The 23,575-nt window shown below is 41.2% G+C and overlaps 1 protein-coding gene across 3 annotated transcripts in view; it reads left to right on the plus strand.

Moving 5' to 3' along the window:
- mtrr (5-methyltetrahydrofolate-homocysteine methyltransferase reductase) overlaps nt 1–13,171 on the plus strand; it is a 32,112-nt gene extending 18,941 nt beyond the window's left edge. For all 3 annotated transcript variants that reach the window (XM_078280872.1, XM_078280871.1, XM_078280870.1), the window contains exons 13-15: nt 3,272–3,364; nt 8,806–8,997; nt 10,436–13,171. In XM_078280872.1, coding sequence (XP_078136998.1) covers nt 3,272–3,364; nt 8,806–8,997; nt 10,436–10,580 — 430 coding nt within the window. In that variant the 3' untranslated portion in view covers nt 10,581–13,171. The remainder of the gene's footprint in view (nt 1–3,271; nt 3,365–8,805; nt 8,998–10,435) is intronic.
- Nucleotides 13,172–23,575: the final 10,404 nt, after the last annotated feature.

Here is a 23,575-nt window from a genome sequence, read left to right on the forward strand (position 1 = left end):
CTGGTTGATCCTCTAAGAAAGTATTTGATTTTTTTTTTCTATTTTTAGAAACATCGTAATATCAGAAAGCCATGTGGAGGCTTTTGGTGGTGTAGATGATTTCCATTCCAAGTATAAAGCAAAACACATTTGAGAAGCTTTGCATGATAACATTTTTGTCACGCCGCGCTTTAGAAGCAGAACATTTTTTTTCTGCCCTCCATGCCTTGTTAACCAATAAGATTTTTTATCAACCATTAGCAATATTGGGGAAATTGACAACCAAATGAGCCACATTGAATGTTTATTGAAATAACATTTTAACGCTCTAAGTCAGTGATCTTCAACAGAGGGTCCGGGACCCTTAGGAGGTCCTCAGAGTCAATGCAGGGGGGCCTCCAAATTCTTGTTATTTTTTTGAAAGATTTTTCAAAAATTAAAAAGTCTTAACATGAATCCAACATATTAGCAAATATAAATCCCCACTGCTTACTGGCCTATAGTCAAGGTAGTCACTAATATGGAGGGAATATTTATTCATAATTCAAATTGAAAGTCCAAAGAGAAAACGAAGCAAGATCAAATTAAAAATAGTATTATTTTAATTAAAAATAGTATTATTTTACTACGCTACTAGGAAAAATCATGCCCTAATTAAATGTGAAATGTAAAAGCTTAAATGGAAATACTTAAATTAAAATCTGAAATAGAAAAAAAGAAATTATTTTATTTTAGCCTTTCCCCTTTATAATTTTCAATTTGACATTTTATCTTTTGAATTTTATGTTTTTCATTTGACATTGACATTTTAAGATTCACCTTTTAGATTTAGATTTAACATTAAGCTTTTCATTTAGAAGTGACAGGTGTCAGTTTAAATGAGGAGGCGTGGCCCGACGGCTGGTGGGAGGGTCTGAAACCACTTCCAGCTGACAGGGGGGTGTGAGTATTACTGGCCGCCAGTAAGCAAGTGATCCCGGCCACCGCAAGCTGGCTGTCACCTAAGACTGGAGCTTCCATGTCCGACAACATATCAGAGAAAATGTGCAGTTGGCCATCAATTTTTGTAAAACTGCCCATATTCAAACTGTACACAGTTTGGGAACCGGGATCACTTGTTTACCGGCGGCCAGTAATACTCACAGCCCCCCCCTGGTGGTGTTTGGCCAGTGTTATCTTCTAGAAGGTGATTATGCACTTGTTGACAAATGTCTGGACTTTGTTGGTGGAGGATTTTGTTGTTCTCCATGTTTCTGAACTGCAGAGCAGCAGTTGGATGTTTTGGCATATTCCAGATGGGCCTTAGTGTAACAAAAGCTCTTGTAGCCTTCCCAATTTGGGCTAGAATGTCTGCATCTGTCTCTCCATCTTTGCCCACAACTCTTCCGAGGACGTTGATAATGATCTATGGTAAACTTTTTGTAACAAAAACAAAACGGGTTTCTCCTTCTACATTTTTTTTTTTTTGTTATCCTAACTTTGGTTTTGATTGCCTGATAGACATCACCTGTTATGTCAAAGATCTTTTCATCTCGTCCTTGTACATTTCATCATGCTGCCGGAAGAAATTAAGATGCTGTCATGAATTTTAATGGTTTGGTTATTGCTCTCAAATGAAACGCATTAATTCAACTTTAGTTTCACTCCACATTTGTGCTGGAGGGAGAAAGTCCCTCTGTACTTACCTTATATCTGAGTTTAAGACCTATATGTACAAGCAACTTAAGTGTTAATGGGAAAACGTGAAACTTCCAGTGCACATATACTGAGAATGGCGTTTCAGTGATGCAGGACAAGTCTTGTTTCCATTAGTTTTACATTAAAGGGGATCTTTTATGCTTTTTCTTTGTCATATATGTTACCATATCGGATGTTCATATTAAATCTGGCCAAATCTTCAAATAATGAGGTAAATGTATGTAAGAGTAATCCCTGTAAGCAAAAAACCTCAGATTTCAGACGATTCTGAACACTCTGCTTTTAACAGTTTTTTTCTACTCTCGGCTCAGCCGACGTCACCTGCTCCAGGTACGTTATTGCAGAGTTTACATTTCATACACTAACATGTAATCTTGTTCAGAAACGCACAATCAGAGCAGACTGGGCGTTTTTTTTCGGTAGAGGGGCTTAAAGAGACAGATGCTATTACAGAGTGTATCAGACAGACAGTGAATACAGGTGCATCAGCCATGGGCAATATGAGACAAATAAAGTGTTTTTTGAACATTGAAGCATGTAAACATGTTCTAGTAGAAACACAAAATACAAGTATGAACCTGAAAAAGAGCATTATACTGTATGTCCCCTTCAAAACAAAAAAACCCCAACACCATATCGGACACACATGTTTATTTAAAGCAGCAGAGTATGTGTATATGTATATATGTGTTTATATTGGTTTAATAATAATACAAATTGCTGGTGATTGTCTGTCGCTCAAACTGATCAATTAATTGAGTTATCATTTCAGCAATAAAGTAAATGTGTTAATGATTTTTTATGCTCCATAGAACTCCACCAACCATAAGAGTTGGCTACCGTTTCAATTTTGTGACTGCTGGAAAACACAAAGCATGACTGAGTCTGTTGGTCAAAGGGTGGTGTTTAGGGGAAGCAGCACATATTCTCGGAGTGCAGCAGAGCAGCACAAAAGGCCGAGTCTCAATGCCTCTCTGTGGTATTACTCAGCCCCCCGTTGCGGTCGGTCACATCAACACCCCTTTCTCTTTTTTCATTCCGCCCCAGACAGATGATGCCGGGCTCTTTGGAGAGTCAACTGACTGATGGCATCATGAAAGGTTAGGGGTCAACTGTTGTTATCTGGAAGAGACCTGTCACCTTTGCAGCAGGTGTGCGGCACAGATAGCGGCATCTTCAGAGCTGCTTTGTGCTGCTGTGTTGCCATCGCCTGCAAAGGGTTCTGGGAGCTTTGCCAAACTCCCAAGCCACAAGAGGAATCACTTTTGCAGGAGCAGTTATTTTGCACTGGAACACAGAAACACACACCCACACACAAAGCACAAGCCCTAGTTTCATTTTCAGTAACTGTTTATAGTGATGGTATCTATCCTTCTGTTTGGATGAAATTTAATAATACATATAATGTCCTCGCTGCTGTCGTTTCCGTGCATTAGGCAATTGTGGCACTCAGTGTACCGTCATTGCAGACAGTGCTTAATGGTGTCACTACTCTTCTTTAACCTCTACTGCGAGGACGGACTCCCTCTCCTCCATCTGGTGTGGCCGTCTGTTGGTATTGATTGACCACTAATATTCGCTGTTTGATTTACAGAGAGATGGAGAGGAAGGCGAACCCCGAGGCCATATTTGGCGAGACCTGGCTGTTCTTTGGTTGTCGCCACAGAGACAGAGACTACCTGTTCAGGTAAGCTGTGTTCCTTTTTTTTTAAGTTTAGTGGTTATTCACAAACCCCATACACTAATATGTTGACATATTATATACATGATTTCCTTAACCTTTGTGAGTCAGGTATATTGTCCTCCATACTCACATCCCTCTTCACCTTGCCACTGAATGTTCCATATTGAAATTTGGGACCTGCATAATGAACGTCTCGCTGTCTGTATACATGATGTGGGTATTCTCTCTTCACTTTCATTTCATTTCAATCTTTTCATGTTCATTTCAATAGGGACAGATACCACGCCATAGACATTTGTGCAACAAATCTCCAATGTACAGCATCACAACATTTATAGCTATTGCTAATTTCCAATGCCCGTCCCTATAAGGGCTTTTAAACAGTCAAAAAAAAAAAATTAAACATTGCCACATTAAAATACATAAATCCCATAAACATACAAGACACATCCATCTGTACCCTTTTGAATTTTCAAGCGATCGGACTATTGCATCCAGGTGTATTGATAGTTGTTCTGCAACTGCCTAGGCTGTTGTAACATAGGCATACAGACATGTGTCATCTGCGTACATTTGTAAACCTGCCCTTTGCATGATTTAGGAAGGTCATTTATAAATAGGCTAAAGAGCATCGGTCCGCAAATTGAACCCTGAGGGATTCCTGTTTTACACTTCAGAAAAGATGAATTTTTATTGTTGATGCTAACGCATTGTTCACATGAGCATTGTGGATATTCACTTCAAGGATGCATTAAGATGTATGGGAAGAAAACAGACATACGAAGGTCACATGATCTTCACCTACAGTATGAGTGAAAGGGAACAGAATACCAACATTTGTTGCGTTGCCATGTACTGTAATTGTGACTCAAGTCAGGAAGTTGCATAGATGTTTTTTTATTATGGTTGGGTTCTGATAGGCATTTCTTTTATGAATCCATTTCCAAGTTGATAGACTATCCGGATTTGTTGAGCTCAGAAGCTAACAAATCTCAACAGTAATGTTCAAAACGTTTCAAGTAACTATTCAGCTAAATGGCAAATATGTAATATTAAAGCTGCGCTAATACATATTTCATGTAAAACATGGATCAAATGACTATGTGTAATATAAAAGGGGTCACTCGGAGGATGACCCACAGAGGATTATCGTCCACCTCTCAAATTCTCCTCAGCTCTATGGAGCTTTCAAGTCATTGTTTTACGGCTTTACTGTTTCGGTTCACTCTCGCTGCTCTCATCAGCGTAGTCTCTAGGCACAGCAGGCAGCTGTTTTAAAAAGTTCTAAATAGTTTTAAAAACCCACCGGATGCTACCTGCCCAGCACTAAACAGCAGACCGAAAAAGGTTAGTGACCAGCTGGTGAACATAGTGGAGCATTTAGCAGCTGAAGTACTAAATATTTTCTTCATGGGTTGGTGGAGACCAAATAGAATAAAGGAGAGTGAATATTGGACTTACATTTGTCAGCTGACTTCAAATGAATGCTAATGTAGCTCTGTGCACCTGCATGTGCATGTCGTGTTCACAACGTGTTTCCGCTGTATCCCAAAAAAATCAAGTGCTCATAACCGCCAAAAGGCCGAAGGGAGCAGTGTTTCTGTGCTAACTTGTGCTATCATGTCAAATTGTGTGTATCAAATGTTTTCCATCTGTGCAAAGTATCAGGGGTCTGTGTTTTCATTGTGAAAAAAATCTGATTGAGTCCAATTAACTGACATCAACCTGTGAATAGATCATTGCTCTGATCAGTTTGTTCTGACTTCATTCTCTCCTGACTACACACTAATTGTATCGGCTCTTGCTAGTACCGGCAGTACACGTGTACTCAATTCTGGTGCAGTGAGCGAGTTCTTTTTCAGGATTAAATGGTGTGAATGGATTAGCATCCTTAATCACACAAGAATAGATCACAGAGGACGTTGTTTGTTCCCCTTTGCTTCCTCTATCCCTTAGTTAAATACAAACTCACAGCCAGGTAGTAGACGGTGGTTTGTTCACACAGTGTGGGCTTCTCTGATGAACACCCCCACAGTGTTGACCAAAGCGATTAGTCTGTTTTATGTGCCACCCGTGAAGAGTTGTACTCAATTTAAATAGATTAAGAACAACATACCTGCAGTTGAATTGCCTGCCTGCATTTATTTCTTTAAAAGTAAATGTAATTTGGCATTGCCTGGGATTGGAGAACCCTGCTTAGCATAGTCTTGAGCATTTTTTCATCGTCCCATGTATTTAAAAGAAAAGTTCAGCTAAAGTCTGTTAGCTAAAGCTAAGTGAAATTTGAAACCGCTTTTTAGGCTTATAAATATTACAAAATGTCGAGGCAGGATGGGACCAACTCTCTGATCGTGTTCTGAAATACAGCAAAAAACAAACAAGGCTTGCGATGTGCCTCAATCAGCCGCAGCACTTAACATCCCTGTGACAGGTTGATGCCAATCTTTCTGCTTGTCACATCAAACTTGTCCTCCCCTTTCCCCTCTACTGCACTCATCCTTTCCCCCTCCCTCCGATTTCTCGGCCTCTTCATGGCAAGTGATTTCATGCTGTAGGGTAAACATAATTGGAAGGCCTGCTGGGTTCACGTTAGGGTCCTGGATATTGCCAAAGCCGTGCGTGTGTGCGCGTGTGTGTGTGTGTAAACGCACAAAGGAGTCTGGCAGGTTTTGGCTTTCAGAAACCCTTGACTGTTTCGTATTTCTGACGAGTCAACTGTCCTTTGTCATCCTCCAGTTTCTGCTCACACGATTATCAATCTATGATGATTCATATTCAGACGTCAAACAAACAAGACTCTGCCAATAATAATAATAATCCAATAAAAAAGTTAGATGGTAAATAGTTCAGGAGAAGCAACAATTCTGTTTTTTTTTTTTTTTTTTTTTAAACAATACTTATCTCTCCCTTTTAGTATTTACACCACAGGTTCTGTGTGTTGAAAAATACCTCATTTTAGTCGAGAGGTTGCAGCAAAACACAGACCCCTAGGCGAAGACCTTCACCCATGATCTCGGAGCCATGGCTTGTTATAAGTGTGTGTGTGCTGTTGTGTCTGTGTGTGTTTCTGCTCATTCCGACTGCTTAACTTTAAACACGATGCTCTGAGCCACAGTAAACCTTACTCCCTTACCACCTTCCTCTTCCTTTCCAATAGCACCCCAGGCCGTTTAAAACACTGAGGCAGAAGAAGGAGTAGTTGGCAAACAAACCACCGATAGGGAGCAAGGTTACACCTAACTGCAAGGCTGGAAGTATTGATTGTAAAAAGATGCTTATAACAGCGACTCGACCTTGCTTATGATTTTTTTTTTTTTTTACAATTCTCTCGTTTAACAAAATAAATTGGTTGTCTGGCACATTTGTGCTTACAGTGGGGCAAAAAAGTATTTAGTCAGCCACCAATTGTGCAAGTTCTCTCACTTAAAAAGATGAGAGAGGCCTGTAATTTTCATCATAGGTACACTTCAACTATGAGAGACAAAATGAGAAAAAAAAATCCAGAAAATCACATTGTAGGATTTTTAATGAATTTATTTGCAAATTATGGTGGAAAATAAGTATTTGGTCAATAACAAAAGTTCATCTCAATACTTTGTTATATACCCTTTGTTGGCAATGACAGAGGTCAAACGTTTTCTGTAAGTCTTCCAGGTTTTCACACACTGTTGCTGGTATTTTGGCCCCATTCCTCCATGCAGATCTCCTCTAGAGCAGTGATGTTTTGGGGGCTGTCGCTGAGCAACACGGACTTTCAACTCCTCCAAAAGATTTTCTATGGGGTTGAGATCTGGAGACTGGCTAGGCCGCTCCAGGACCTTGAAATGCTTCTTACGAAGCCACTCCTTCGTTGCCCGGGCGGTGTGTTTGGGATCATTGTCATGCTGAAAGACCCAGCCACGTTTCATCTTCAATGCCCTTGCTGATGGAAGGAGGTTTTCACTCAAAATCTCACGATACATGGCCCCATTCATTCTTTCCTTTACACGATCAGTCGTCCTGGTCCCTTTGCAGAAAAACAGCCCCAAAGCATGATGTTTCTACCCCCATGCTTCACAGTAGGTATGGTGTTCTTTGGATGCAACTCAGCATTCTTTCCCCTCCAAACACGACGAGTTGAGTTTTTACCAAAAAATTCTATTTTCTCATCTGACCATATGACATTCTCCCAATCCTCTTCTGGATCATCCAAATGCTCTCTAGCAAACTCCAGACGGGCCTGGACATGTACTGACTTAAGCAGGGGGACACGTCTGGCACTGCAGGATTTGAGTCCCTGGCGGCGTAGTGTGTTACTGATGGTAGCCTTTGTTACTTTGGTCCCAGCTCTCTGCAGGTCATTCACTAGGTCCCCCCGTGTGGTTCTGGGATTTTTGCTCACCGTTCTTGTGATCATTTTGACCCCACGGGGTGAGCTCTTGCGTGGAGCCCCGGATCAAGGGAGATTATTAGTGGTCTTGTATGTCTTCCATTTTCTTATAATTGCTCCCACAGTTGATTTCTTCACACCAAGCTGCTTACCTATTGCAGATTCAGTCTTCCCAGCCTGGTGCAGGTCTACAATTTTGTTTCTGGTGTCCTTTGACAGCTCTTTTGGTCTTGGCCATAGTGGAGTTTGGAGTGTGACTGTTTGAGGTTGTGGACAGGTGTCTTTTATTTTATTGATAACAAGTTCAAACAGGTGCCATTAATACAGGTAACGAGTGGAGGACAGAGGAGCCTCTTAAAGAAGAAGTTACAGGTCTGTGAGAGCCAGAAATCTTGCTTGTTTGTAGGTGACCAAATACTTATTTTCCCGAGGAATTTGCAAATAAATTCATTAAAAATCCTACAATGTGATTTTCTGGATTTTTTTTTTTCTCATTTTGTCTCTCATAGTTGAAGTGTAGCTATGATGAAAATTACAGGCCTCTGTCATATTTTTAAGTGGGAGAACTTGCACAACTGGTGGCGGACTAAATACTTTTTTGCCCCACTGTATACCTTTAGCCCATCTGTGTTCTGTTTTATCAAGGTTTTTTTGTTCTTAGGAAATGTTCTGAGGGTTATTTGTCTTGTGAGGCGGTTGAAGCTGTTGCTAAGAATCTTGGTAGAGTGTTGGATGTGAAAGAATGAAAACGTGTTGAATACTTGGCATTATTAGGTCAGTAGTTTCTACATTTATTTCTAGGTTGCATGTATTTTTTTAAATTTTCCAAAATAATAATGTGCTATCCCACAAAGTTGTTCTGCCATTCACTCTCCCGTAAACTTTTCTCCACCTCAGCAACTGAATGTTGGCTCTCCTGATTCTAGCTTTGGAAAGACAGCATTTTTTCTTTTTTTTTTTTTTACAAATCCACAACAACCTGTCCAAGAATTACAGGAACAACCTTGTAGAAAATTGGATTTACAATGACCTAAAATGTTTGGATGTGTCTCTGCGATCCTTCTGCTTGTCCCAGAGAGGAGCTGGAGGGCTTTGTGTCCAGTGGTACACTGAGCCAACTCAAGGTGTGTTTCTCCAGAGATGACCAGGAGGAGGCCAGCACCTCCGCAGCAGCACGACCCCGATATGTGCAACACAACCTGCTACTTGACAGCCAACGCATCACTGACATCCTGCTCAAACAGAACGGTTACTTCTATGTCTGCGGGTAAGAGTCACTGATATTAATAACTAATTTGTAAAACAAATTGAGGAATATTTGCTTTTTTCACTCCGCTTTACATTTATTCCACCTGGTGTGGTTGTGTCATGTTCTGGCTGCAATTGTATTCAATGTGTCCACTGTGAGTGTGAAAGGACTGCAGAGCATCTCACTCGCAGCTCTTTTCTGCGCTCTGGCTATATGTGCATAGCACAAAAATTTAGTTTTGCCAAGTTCAGAGACTGTGGAAATACGGAAGATTTTCCGTGTTGCTGATCAGGTGTGATCGTTGTTTCAAACAGAAAGCGTTTTACAGAGGTAGACAGGAAGTTTCCCAAGAATGGCTTTAAAGATGAGAAGGCGCAAATAAGTTCCTCCATATTTTCTTTAACGTCTACAAATCACAGTAAAGGCACACTACACACAACAATGTACAAATGCAGGCGCTTAACTTTGACATGAAAATATCTCTATTTTTGCTTTGGACTATCAAAATGGGTAAATTATTGCTTATCAGAGAGAAAGTGAAAGACAAAACTTGATATTTTGCTGCTAACGAATAAAGTGCTTGAAGCAACCAAGCTGCATCAGGTGCAAGTGCAGCTGCCCACTTCACCTGTCGGCCAATGACTAGCTCTGCTTTGGAGCAAGGCACTGAATCCATAAAAAATTAACAAAAGGTGCTGAAGAGCCTAACATTAGGGGTGTGCAAAAAAATCGATTCACATTCAATTTTTAATTGTATGTCTACTGCAATCACATGGGAAAAGTAACTACATTTACATACTGTGAATCCTTTTTTTAATCCAGAATCATTTTTTTTTTTTTAAATCAAATCTCTTTCTGAATCGTGCACCCCTAACTAACATGTTGTGAACTTTGTGCTCATAGCATCACTTCTGCAATTCCTTTGCTACTGCTGACCTCACACTGATGCAACATCTTGTACAGTGTGTAACATCTGTAGCGTAAACATAGTCCCTTTCCATATCACCACACAGTGTCTCTGTCAGTACAAAGACAACAAGCAAAACACACAGGCATATAACAAGTAAAGTGATGTCAACACTTAACAAAAAAAAAATCCTGCTGGCTTTAATAAATAAAGTACTCTATCTATAGCTCAATATCACCTTTTTTTTGTCTCCTCTCTCATCACTGCCAGGTAGCTTAACTCACCTTTGAGATCTTTGAAACATCAGAGCTGTGTGAATTCCTCAGAGTCAGAAAATATCCTTTTAGGTTCACAGGATGATGAATCTCCCCCAATATGCTGCAACAGCAAGAGAGAGATTTCAGCTATTTCCTTCCAAGATACACTCCTGGCAGCACCTGCTGGATGTACAAAATATGGGCATGTCACTGTGCTTAGACACACATAGGACTATCTATTGGTTGTATTGCCCTTTTCTCTAATATATTCATACTCTTTTCTTTTCACCAGAGATGCTAAGAACATGGCTAAAGACGTAAACGACACCCTGATGCAGATGATCCAAACGGAGCTTCAGCTGGACCAACTGGATGCCATGAAGAGACTGGCAGCGCTGAGAGAGGAGAAACGCTACTTACAGGACATCTGGGGCTGACAGCAGATGACCAGATAAGGGCATTTTGCAGCATCCACTGGGCCTTTTTACACCTTCAAAAAAAAATAATCTGCATGCTCAGCTGTAACCTCTAGAACCATAAAATTGTGGATGCTGAAGCCCGGAGGTACACCACCCAAAGCTACCAAGACGGAATAGACCATGCTGACCCGGGGATATCGGTTCACTACATCATCTTGGGCTTTGCTGTTTGAACAGAAATAACCTTGGTCAGGGCAATAGTGCTGAAGATTGGTCCTGCAGTGTGAAAATGCTTTTAGTTCAGACAAGCCTCCTCTGTTCGCCCTGTCTGGGGAAAAGGCATTTACTTCCGTCGGCTGTGATGGAGTGATTTTGATGAGACGGGGAGTGCTCCAAACTAGATGGGGGGGAAAAACAGCAATCTGTAGTTCTTTAACCACACACACACACACACACACGCACACACACACACGCACACACACACACACATTTTTTTTTTAAATTGTCATTTTCAGTAACTTTTACTTTCCGAATGTGCCAAACAACCACGAATTACCTCTGAAGTCATAATGAGTAGTAGAATTTTCATTTTTCAAATAAATGATGATTTTAAAATTGATCTCAATTCCAAAATAAGTAATAATACTTTTCATTGTATTTAGGTATATAGGTAATGAAGAAATATTTTAATGTATGTGATTCTAATAGTCCTAAATGAAGTCCTTAGATATTAGAAAGACCATTATCACATGTATCATTATACTTACCGGTAGTTATATTTTGAGTACAGCGAGCAGGAATCTCAATGATGATGCGCTGCTCTGCCCAGAGCAATTTATCTATAACTAACTTTGTTTGTGCCTGTCTGCCCCCACATACCCAGCAGACTGCCAGTTTGGAGACTAAACTTTTCTAAGTCCCGCAAACCCAACCAAAATCTCACAAACTGTGCTTAAAACCAACACAACTGTGCCGTATGTGATCAGGAATTAAAAGACTTTTCAGCATAAATTAGTGCTGTCGGCGGATTTTCTTTTGTGCACACAGGTGACGACCTTACACACTATCATGTATTTCAAGTGTGTGTTGGTGTGCGTGAGAATGAAAGGGAGGGGCGACTGGAAGTTTTCAAGAGGCAATGGGAATCATTTGGGAGCTAATAAACTCTGATTGATTGAGAGTGATTGTTTTATATAAATTTAGAGATAATTTGATTGTTGAAGGTGACTTTGGTCAGACGATGAAGGCATACTCTGATAATTGAAGGCTTTTTGCGATGGGCTTCTTAGTGCAGCACGCTGCCCCAGAGAGAGGCTTCTCAAAATTAAATCTCACCACAGTCTTTTTGTTTATCCTCTTGTAGGGAGGGGAGAGGAAAAACATGTTTACAATCTTTGCTGCCTGCGCCGTAGATGACACCACCGTTCGCTAAATTTTTTATTTTTTTTTACATTCACTGACGCAGGAAAACAATCCCTGATAGTGAATAATTAGTTTAATACAGTGTTGTTGAAGGTAGAGCTGTCCTTGTGTTTGTCCCGGCGCAGCTGGCTGCAGCCGCTCACCCTCATCTCTGTGTCCTGCTGCTGCGCCAAGCCACAGGAGCAGAGGAGGACCAAATCAAAAATAATGATGCTGTGTGCGCCACCAATCTCATCACACACACATAATGATACATGGCCTCTATTTAATGCAAGACTCCAATTTGTTAGAGAAACAACAACATCTTGCATGTATGCTGTAGCAAGAAGGAAAGTTTCAAGTGATGTGCGTGTGATCATCATTAGTGAATAATTCCAGAACCATGAAGTACACTTTGAGCTGTACTGTTCTTATTTACCTACCCGATTACAGTTTTTCTTGATTGCTTTGACCTGCTTAAAGAAACTGGGATCCACTCGGTTTTCATCATCACTGTCTCAGCAGAGCAGAAGACACCGCTTGCAAATGTGTTAACCCTTTCTCATTGGATGACACATTTCCCCGACCCTTTTGCAGAACAGTTAACAAGGATGTCATTCAAGCAGTCCAAACTCCATTGTTTTAGCTATGGTAACCAAACAGAAACCATCTGTTCCTAACTATTAGAAACTACCTACATCAGTATGAAATCACTGAAGCACCTGTTTGACGCTCCTTCACACAAATCTTCAATTAGCAATCAGTCTGCAGGCCTTAAAGGTGCAGCGTCTGTGTTGCTCTTCGCCAACATGGATGGAAGAGGTCAAAGGCAGATGAGAGTGAGAGGACGAGGTAGATGGGTCCGAGGAAGAGGAGTCCGAGTGCGAGGTGGAGGTTTAGTTGGAAGGGCTCAGGTTTCTGATGAAATTCGGGCAACTGTTACTGATCACGTTATCAATCATGGCCATGTAGCCCCATCATCAAGACAGAAGAGACTGAGTATCAATAGTGCCTATTTCTTATACTCTACAGTAATAGATGTTTATACTTTACTGTAAGAGATTTTATTTTTATTTTCTTCATTTCTTATACTCTAATGTATTTTATTTTGGTTTACATATATTTTGTGTAATATTTACAGTATTTCAGTTTTCAGCCACAGTTTGAAAATAAGAATCAGTGGAATCAATAAAATGTGCATCAAAGCGTTTCTGATTCTGGATCCAATTCTTTGCAAGAAGGCAAATTTGACAACAAATGTCGCTGGCATGAAAGCTGCGTACAGTAATAAACTACAATGACAAGCAATGGTGCACTGATTCACACTGAGTGCTGTATTTAGTATTTTGTTGTCCACTGTGTAATGCTTGATTGGAAGAGCTCATACACTTGTTTGCAAGTTGTGTTGTTTGAAGGCAAAATTAGCTTTTGTTGCATATTTTAAATGTTTTGGCACGGTTAGAGCCTTTTGCAAACAAAATGTGTCATTTTGACCATGACCACTGTTTCTGACTGACTGTTTTGAAAAATGTGGCGTTTGAGTTGACTGCTGCATCAAAGCAATCAAGAAAAACTGTAACATGCCCTCGTCTCCAGTTAAAAAAATGACCCCAGCCATAAGACGGAGAACCTGCCGGCTGCTGATGTCACCCTGTCCAGCAACCACCCAGGACTGATGAAGTTTTAAATAATGCCTTGATAATTAAAAAAGGTCCACAGTGGCGGTATTGTCCCGCAGTGAAGGGGAAAGACAGTGCTGAGGGCATTGTCGGGAATAAATCAGAGTGCTGGAGGTCAGTGCGACCGCAGAACGGTAGCACCTCCATGATGGATACCCCTTGTTAAGAATGGCTTAAATGAAGCAGAAAGATGTGTGCTGAAGATAATGACCGTTATTATGAAAGTGTGGAGTGAGCCTAGTGGGGAGCTGCACTTTATGTCAATGAGCTCAGAGATGTTTCGAAAGACCTGCTTAACATTCGGCTTCTTGGTGCAGAAAGTACAAGTAGTGATGATGAGGAGAGTAAGTGGAACCTTCCTCACTCTTCCTCCCTGAGTTCTGCAAGGAGTGTGCCTTAATTAGGCCAATGACGATGTGTTCAATTCAGTCGGCTTAAGGTGTGTGTGGATATGACTGCAGTTCAAACAATGTAGTGGTAGGAGTAGACAGCAAGTTGAAACAAAGTTCTTTTTTTTCCGTGTGTGTGTGTGTGTGTGTGTGTGTGTGTGTGTGTGTGTGTGTGTGAAGTTTGCCAAAATATGACAACAAAATTGATCCATCTTTTGCACAACCCCTGTTGTGGATTCCCAACATAACAGTTTTTGTTGTCAAGTTTGAGTTTTCTTTCAGGTTGAAAGCTGTACTACTGTGGCAAAGTCTTAGCATTAGTGCAGTCAGCAGAAAGCTTAATCTTCAAGTTCTTCGCCTCACCTGTGTTTTATCATTGGAAATGACACTACCACTCTGTTTCTGCTGTAATCAGTCTGCAGTCAATGACCCAGGAATGTCAACTCAGCTCTTTGATGTGGCATCGATAACAGACCTGCTAGCACACGCAAACATGAGAGAGCCACAGTCTGCCTGCTCTCCAGAGTCCCAGCTGTGCACAAACACTTTAACTTCAGCCAGGGCAGGAGTGCTGGAGGAAAATCTATGTTTTTCTAAAAAGTCTCCAGCACTTCGATTGAGTTTCCTGTTTTCACTATGAGATACCAGTGTTGTTCTGGTCTCTGTTTATTGATGGAGCAGGAGATATACCCCTGCTTCCCATTCGGCAGAACAAACATTTGCTGTAATTGATGCTGGCAGGAGGAGAAAGTATTCAATAAGAAAGTCCCAGAGGGTTTCAAGAAACATTTCTGTATAAGATTACACTGGCCAAAGAAAGAATACTGTAAAAACTGAGAATAACTGTATAATTACACGTGCCTTGTTTAAGACAAATTCCCCAAAACAGTCAGGTACTGTCTGTCCAAATGAATTAAGTAGAAACTGCTTGGCTCATCAAATGTATTAATAATGTTTCAGCGATGGATGCTCTTTCTGTCTCCATTAGTCAGAGAAATGTAAAAATTGGTTGGGCTTTTTTAAACTTACTACGATGGATGAACACTTAGCAGAATTTATAGCCTCCTCAGCCCTCACAGCCATAATGACTTGTGCAAATTGGAGGTTAAGTGCTGAGATGGGATTGTTCAGCAAAAAGAAGGGATGCACATACAAACTCAGGATGGATGGAAGGATAAACTATACACTTGACATTTGTCTTTGTCTGTTGTGTGGGATATGCTGAACGTGTTACCATGGAGCTCAATCAATAAGTCCTACGCTGGAGGTATCTAAAAGTGCATATGAAGAGGTTAATGTGAAAATTAAACAGCTTTGTCTTACATAGCGCATCTGTACAATAACTGTAGAGTTGAATATAAAAAAGGCTGTGGGTGTGAAATTTATAATTAGTTTGATCTCACAGTGATATAAAGAGACAATAAAATAACAAAGATCAACATTTTCAAAAGTTCTAAGAAAGAAGACTACCAGTGGATTTAAAGGGTTACCAATAGTGATGCTTCATTTTCAAGGAATTTATCAAATGTATAATTGTACTATGAGCACAAAGTAATGTTATTTTTTTTTGTATGTTAATGGTCATGTGAAAAGTACCTGAAGTCTTTACATCGTCCTCTTGCTGAAAATCCAACGTGGCACCAGTGACTGTCCTAATCTTACCCGACGCCTGATAAGCAGCCATGAGCTGTCTGGTGAGTGGGGCTCATCTGTGGCAAATTAATGTCCAGCTTTACACCCTGCACCACGCTGTAGAAGAGATGAACAAAGGCAGGCAGAAAGTAGAGTGACATTGTAAAGAGGGAAAGATTGACTGTTAGTGCCTGGAAATTGGGTAAAATATAGAGAAGGAGCAGAGATTGAGAGAGGTGTATGAAAACAATTTTTCTCTGAGGAGAGTGGGATGAACAGATAAGGGTTGGTGAGGATAAAATAGTGATTGACAATAGGTACTGGCAGGAGTGCAACGGCAGGACGTAAGAGGTCTCTGACTCTGAATTTATTACTGTGCTTTCTGTGCAGTGGGAGGTGAACCAGGGTGAGTTACAACATCGCCTGACCCTTTTTCAGATTTGACTCCTGTAGAGATGGCCTTTGAGTCACCCTACAATATATACACACACACGGACATTAATAAAAATACACCACAAACTGGTGGTTCTCTTGCGTATCAAGGGTCCAAGAGCAATGTAAAAAGTTTATATCTTCATCAAACACAGAACGTAGAAAAGAGGTGATATATAGCCCCTGAGGCAAGGGAAAGCATTAAGGATGTATTTAAAAATGAGCAACTGTTTGTGTGATTAATCATGTTCCCATAACGTGACAACTCTTGTGCATGTAATGGGACGACTGGGATTTCGCTCAGTAATTACTGTTTTATTGAAAAATCTATATGTACGAAGAACAATTACAGTTTACAGCATAAACTGTTTGCATTGCAGTATATCAGTGTTATCATAGTTAGTTTTTAGGTACCTTGCATCAACGCTTCTTGTTTTCTGTTCATTTGAGAAATTGGGCATTAAATGAATTTGATATGCAGAGGTAAGCACATACATAAAAGTGGAGATAAAAAAAAACAACTGGATAACACCACAAACAAGTACAATTACAAAACAGACTTTTAGTCCACCTGAAATATCAAGTTTTAAACAGCTTGTACAGAGCTAGTTTGAGAGTTCAGTTAAAGGATATTTGCCATTTCTGTTGGTTGCCTAGAAACCTCACAATGACAAGACTTTACAAAACCTCCTGTAAAACCACAACTTGAAGTTTTCACACTTCTGTTTTTGTACAGATTCAATAAAAAAGATATAACGTGTTACTAAGTGAGCTTTACAGGGACATTTTTTTCCTAACTGCTTCAGTCTTTATGCTAAGCTAACCATATTTCCCAAAATGTTGAACTATCACTTTAAAGAAGTTATAATTTGAATGGCTACTTAGGGGATGCACAGCCATAGACAGTTAAAGAAATGGACCAACAGACGGAGACCAGTGAAGGATGTTAGAAGCACTTTTCCGGTGATAGCTGAGTGTTACTGCGCAGCCTCCAACTGAGCTTGAAGACGTATATGTGACGTGAGCAACCTGTCTGAAAGTTGGAAGTCTTCTGGTAGCTGTGCCAAGAGAAATCTCAATCATTCCCAATCTTGCAGAGAAGGACAGCGTAGGTATATGTAAGGAGATAACATAGATACAGGCTAATTATTGCTAACTAAAATGCTAGTTAACATTAATAATTAAACTCAAACAGCTAATGTAAGTCGAAACTGCCTTTGAGTTTCTCCTGTACTATACGGTAATTCCTCTACTATGCGACAGTAAGTCACGTGGTTATGACACAATTGTTAGACGTTTTTGTAAAAATAGGCTACTACAGAGCCATAACGTGAGGTACAAGGTAATGGAGCCTTTTATACATTGTCGTGTTTCTTTAACAATAAACAATGGACAAATAAAGTCTTTAAACGCTTCAGATGTAAAGTTATTCGCTGTCAAAGTGACGTCAAAATGAATGGCAGTCAATGGAATGCTAACAGCGGGTGAGTGCTTGTTATCATCAAAATGGCGCCATAGGAGGTACAGGTTGTGGAGAGAGACTTGCCCCCTTGAGCACAACAAGCTGTAAACACAACATTGACATTTTGACACTTCATAGTTGTTGTGGTGTGTGAGCAAAAAATGCCCTTTTAAACACTGAGCAGACATAGAGGAACATTAGCGTTCATGTTTCTGGCGACCTGACAACTCCAGACTGGCTTTTTCAGCTGGTTTTAGCTAGTGTTATGGTGCTGGGCAGGTAGTGTACAGTCTGTTTATCAACACCTTTTTTTTTTTTAGCTGGTAACAGCTGCCTTTTATGACTAGAAACAAGACTGAAGAGTGAACCAAAACACTAAAGCTGGGCCATAAAACCAAAACAGTGAGCTGAAAGATGCTAACACCCTCCATAAAGCTAAAGGGAATTGCAGAGTTGGGTGGTAAGTCTCTGTGGGTTCATCACTAGCTACTCATTTCACAATATACAATCATTTAATCCATTGTTAATATAAAAAAATATTGATTGATGTATATTCTTAACCCAACTTGATACTTCAAGTAGGAAGATATAACCACAGGATCACGTATACACTACATGCAATTGCAACTCTTCTTAACTCAGGTACACTGTCCAGATTGACCAAGTGAGCACCTTCTCTCTGAGAGCAACACTGAGAAAACCATTTGAGCATCATATTACAGAATGCATTACATCAAAGGTCGATAGTCGAATCTCAGGTTGAAGAGGAACAAGGCGGATTCCGTCCTGGCCGTGGAACAGCGGACCAGATCTTTACTCTCGCAAGGATCCTGGAGGGAGCCTGGGAGTATGCCCAACCAGTCTACATGTGTTTTGTGGATCTGGAGAAGGCGTATGACCGGGTGCCCCGGGAGATACTGTGGGAGGTGCTGCGGGAGTACGGGGTGAGGGGGTCCCTTCTCAGGGCCATCCAATCTCTGTACGACCAAAGTGAGAGCTGTGTCCGGGTTCTCAGCAGTAAGTCGGACTCGTTTCAGGTGAGAGTTGGCCTCCGCCAGGGCTGCGCTTTGTCACCAATCCTGTTTGTAGTATTTATGGACAGGATATCGAGGCGTAGTCGGGGTGGAGAGGGGTTGCAGTTCGGTGGGCTGGAGATCTCATCGCTGCTTTTTGCAGATGATGTGGTCCTGATGGCATCATCGGCCTGTGACCTTCAGCACTCACTGGATCGGGTTCGCAGCCGAGTGTGAAGCGGCTGGGATGAGGATCAGCACCTCTAAATCGGAGGCCATGGTTCTCAGCAGGAAACCGATGGAGTGCCTTCTCCAGGTAGGGAATGAGTCCTTACCCCAAGTGAAGGAGTTCAAGTACCTTGGGGTCTTGTTCGCGAGTGAGGGGACAATGGAGCGGGAGATTGGTCGGAGAATCGGCACAGCAGGTGCGGTATTACATTCAATTTATCGCACCGTTAGACGAAAAAGAGAGCTGAGCCAGAAGGCAAAGCTCTCAATCTACCGGTCAGTTTTTGTTCCTACCCTCACCTATGGTCATGAAGGCTGGGTCATGACCGAAAGAACGAGATCCAGGGTACAAGCGGCCGAAATGGGTTTCCTCAGGAGGGTAGCTGGCGTCTCCCTTAGAGATAGGGTGAGAAGCTCAGTTATCCGTGAGGAGCTCGGAGTAGAGCCGCTGCTCCTTTGCGTCGAAAGGAGCCAGTTGAGGTGGTTCGGGCATCTGGTAAGGATGCCCCCTGGGCGCCTCCCTAGGGAGGTGTTCCAGGCACGTCCAGCTGGGAGGAGGCCTCGGGGAAGATCCAGGACTAGGTGGAGGGATTATATTTCCAACCTGGCCTGGGAACGCCTCGGGATCCCCCAGTCGGAGCTGGTTAATGTGGCCCGGGAAAGGGAAGTTTGGGGTCCCCTGCTGGAGCTGCTACCCCCGCGACCCGACCCCGGATAAGCAGATGAAGATGGATGGATTACATCAAAGGACCAAACAATTGCACACCCACACACTCAGTTAAAGATCAGATTTTTCTAGAGAACCATTACACTGGAGTTGGATCCAGAGCCAGTGATTAAAAAGAGCTTACACATGGAAGTTTTCTTTTGGAGCCATATTAGTGCTACAATACACTGCCACTGCTGTTGCTAAGTAACTGGTACAGCAACTAATCTTTTCGTCATTGGACTAATATTAGAGAGAGCTTTAAAATTTGCAGTCAACACAACTTAGTTTTAAAGTAGTGGCAATGACACATCACGACATGCAAGTGTGATGTAGTTTTGATGGCATTAATGTTGAAAGAAAACAGGAAGGACGCTTTTCTAACAGGTATGTCCCCTGTAGCACTTCAGTAAAGAAGCTCAGCCCACATTAAGTTACATATAGCTCTGGAGGATGGTTTTTATCAAAGGGTATACTTAAAGGTGCACTATGAGTTCCTGCATGACGTCACTTCTGACGTTCCAAGTAAATACCAAACAAAACAGAGCAAGCTCGTCTCTCCCCCCATGTTTCCGTAACTGTCATGACTAACTGATCACTAACCCCCATCCCCTCCCCCCAACCATCTTGTCGGTGACTGGCTGGAATGTGATTTGTTGTATTTTGGTGCACATCCTGTGCCCCCAGTGTTGCCAACTTAGCGACTTTTTTTTTCTTCAAAAAAGCGACTAGCGACAAATCTGGCGACTTTCTGTAGAAAAGACAGCGACTTTCTGTAGAAAAGTCGGCAGTATCGTCCAGCGGGCACGCAAGGTATTTCTCTCCTGTGGCCGCCAAAACAGTCTCCTCTTCTGTTTTGTGACTCACTGCGGAGCAGCCCCTCCCCTCTCTCCTCGTGTGCAGCAGCACTGCGCACAGTGTGCAGGCAGGTAGAAAGGGGAGAAGGGACTGTGTGGCCGGGTTGGTTCAGTGGGTAGAGCAGGCGCACATATACTGAGAGGTTTATGCCTTGACGCAGAGGTCCAGGGTTTGAGTCTGACCTGTGACGATTTCCTGCATGTCTTCCCCCTCTCCCCTTTCTCACCTAGCTGTCCTATCCATTAAAGGCAGAAAAGCCCAAAAATAATCTTAAAAAAAAGAAAAAAGAAAGGGGAGAAGGGACAGGGTGAGGGGGCCGGTGTAGATACGAGAGACAGTGGGACTCGACGGGAGAAAGACGCCGATGAGCTGGCCTGGCCCTGGGCAAGCCAGCCTTCTTTGAGAATTCTTTATCAATCTTTTTCCCTCCCTTTGTAGAATTTCTTTTTTTTACTTCAAAGATAGGCTACCTAAGTAATAATTATAAGGTAAAATAAATTCCTATATTGAATTTGTGATTATTTGGCTAAAGATTTCTATTTCTTTCTATCTACCTTGCTGATGACAACCTCTAAGCTTTATGCAAATGATTGCGTAATGATGTCACAAATATGCAAATGAGCGTATGATGTCATCTAGCTACTTTTAGGGACTTTTGGAGCTGATGCTAGATACTTTCATTGGAAAAGAGTTGGCAACACTGTGTGCCCCTAGTGTTTGTTTGACGTTTACGACCCCTGTGTTGTCTCCAGAGACCGGGCTTTTTCACAGTGTATTCAGGGGGCAGGCAGCTAGTGGATCAAGGATGATGCCTACGATTTGTGACAAAAATGAAACAAAAATCGCGCTGAAACCATGCAGGAACTCATAGTGCACCTTTAAATAGGCAAATGTTAGTCCACCCTCACATTTAGAAACCGCAACGGAGGCCTGATCTGATGCCCCAAACAATCAGCATACAAAAGAAAGTTACATTTTATTTGTTACTTAATGCATATAAATATTAAAGTAAACTTGACAGAATATTTTCTCATTTTAGTTGTGCTATAAATATAGTTAAAAGCAGAGTGAGAAAAATACATTTGTTTATGTGCAGGAGCAAAAATACTGAGTATCAAGATGAAACGTGCAAACAAGTTCAGATTTATTTATTCCCTTATAACCTTATTGCTTTTTTCACAGCAGAAAATGTCACACAAGTGTTACTAACAACATTAACGATGGCTCTGTTTTATTTAAGTGTTCCAGTAAGCCATGACAGTGAGCCAGCAAGCACAATATCTGGACCTGAAACTGAAGCAGCTAAATGGAATTCAGCCATCATTCATTTTATTATTTACATCTCTGCCTTTCCTACTGTGACATGTCAAAATGTCTTCCGTGAAAAAGGCTTATGACATGAGTACTAATTGGGATAACAAAAGTGCAGGTGCAACTGAACTAACACCATATTTTTATTGCCAGTGAATTACTTTATGATATATTTGGGTCACACTTGAATGCAACAACATGCAAGCTGCAATATCCATCCCATCAGGATGATTGAGCTCTTTAGTCAACACTGATTTCTCTAGTAGTCAACATGCCCAGAAGCAACCAATTTAAAGGAGGAGCCACGACTCCACACAAATATATATCACTTCTGGTGTGGCATTTCTGTCAGTCCACTTGCTCATGTCGAGTTCTCGTTCTGTTTTAACTTCAGCAATATACTATAATGACACTTTATTACAATTCTTACATCTACTGTCCAGTGCAGTGGTTTTAAATTCTGTATCTCCATACCAGAATACTCACTTATTGCGTATTGCCTCTTCCAGCAGCTAGTTAATTGCAGATAATTGTGATCACCTGTTACTCCAGGTGTAAATTAGTCCCTGATTGGATGCATTCAAGTTTACTGTTCCAGTCTCGCTCCTGTTTCTCTTCACTGCACAGCACATCATAAAACTAATAAATTGAGAGGACTACCATCCTTGGAAAACAAAAATCACAATAATAAAAAGTCACCTGCTCTGAGTCTACAATATACTGTATTTCCCTCAAGAGCTGGGGCACATGCTTATGTGCACACACACACACACACACACACACACACACACACACACACACACACACCCATCTTGAGACAACTGCTGAAGCCTACATTTTGCCATTTATCTGCAGACTGGTGGTGGTTCTGTGATAAATCACCGTCTCTGACAGATATCTTGGGGTTTCATGCAGGCTCATGAACCTCACCCTGAGAGAAGGAGGGACTGAGTGAGACATTTGAGTGCTGAGAATATTTTCCTTAAACCTCAGAGGAGGCTGGCTAACAATCAAAAAGTTGAAGTAGACTCAAATTGTGTTGTTAAAGAGTATAATGGTAGTCTGGGGTTAGATAACACACCTGCAAACTTAAATCTAAAAGTATAAGGAAAAAAAAGTATTTGTTGCTGAATGCTCTGGTTTAAGACAAGATGAAGTGCTGCTTAAATTGTTGAAACAGTTGTAAGTTTTATAGTATTTTATTATTCTGATCGAACTTCAAAGAACCAGAGGTGTCACAGCAGTACTATACAAATTTGTGCACAATAATTCTGGAGATTAACAAAACAAACCACCTTGTAGCAGTAATCATATGAAAATGCGAAGCATTGCACTTTTAAGCACGCAGTACAAGATAAAGACAAAGAAAATCCCTTATCAAGGTCCTGACTGTCTTTGTTCCTGTTTTAATTATTGGGTACATCCAGCTTCTTGTCCTCCCTGATGTTAACAGCATCCCTCAGGTTGTTTCTGTTCAATTGGAATCATATAATTCTATTGTTGTGTCTTGGAAACTTGGAGAAACTAGGAGCCTCCACAGTATCTCCTATTTGCTGACTTCCCGAGTACTCCACACGTCATGGCTCTTTTAGGTGTATCATTTATATTACATGTATAGCTACATAAAGTGCACAGTCCATGATCCTTTTATCATATGTAGCCCAGATCTTTACCATACTTCCTTGGCTTACACACCGTTGCTTGGAAGAGCAGCAGCTTGTGAAAGGGTTTATCACATCCCCGAGCTGCATCATATTTTAGGTCAGAGGAAGTTGCTCTGCCCACTTGTTCATCGCTTAAGACTGTTTTAATGCATACAGTTTTGGATCACGATTATTTATAAAAGCAAACAACGCTTGAAGACACACGTAAATTGCTCCACCTGACTCTGCATGCCACGAG

Source organism: Sander vitreus, chromosome 22, assembly GCF_031162955.1.
Source record: "Sander vitreus isolate 19-12246 chromosome 22, sanVit1, whole genome shotgun sequence".
Classification (NCBI taxonomy): domain Eukaryota; kingdom Metazoa; phylum Chordata; class Actinopteri; order Perciformes; family Percidae; genus Sander; species Sander vitreus.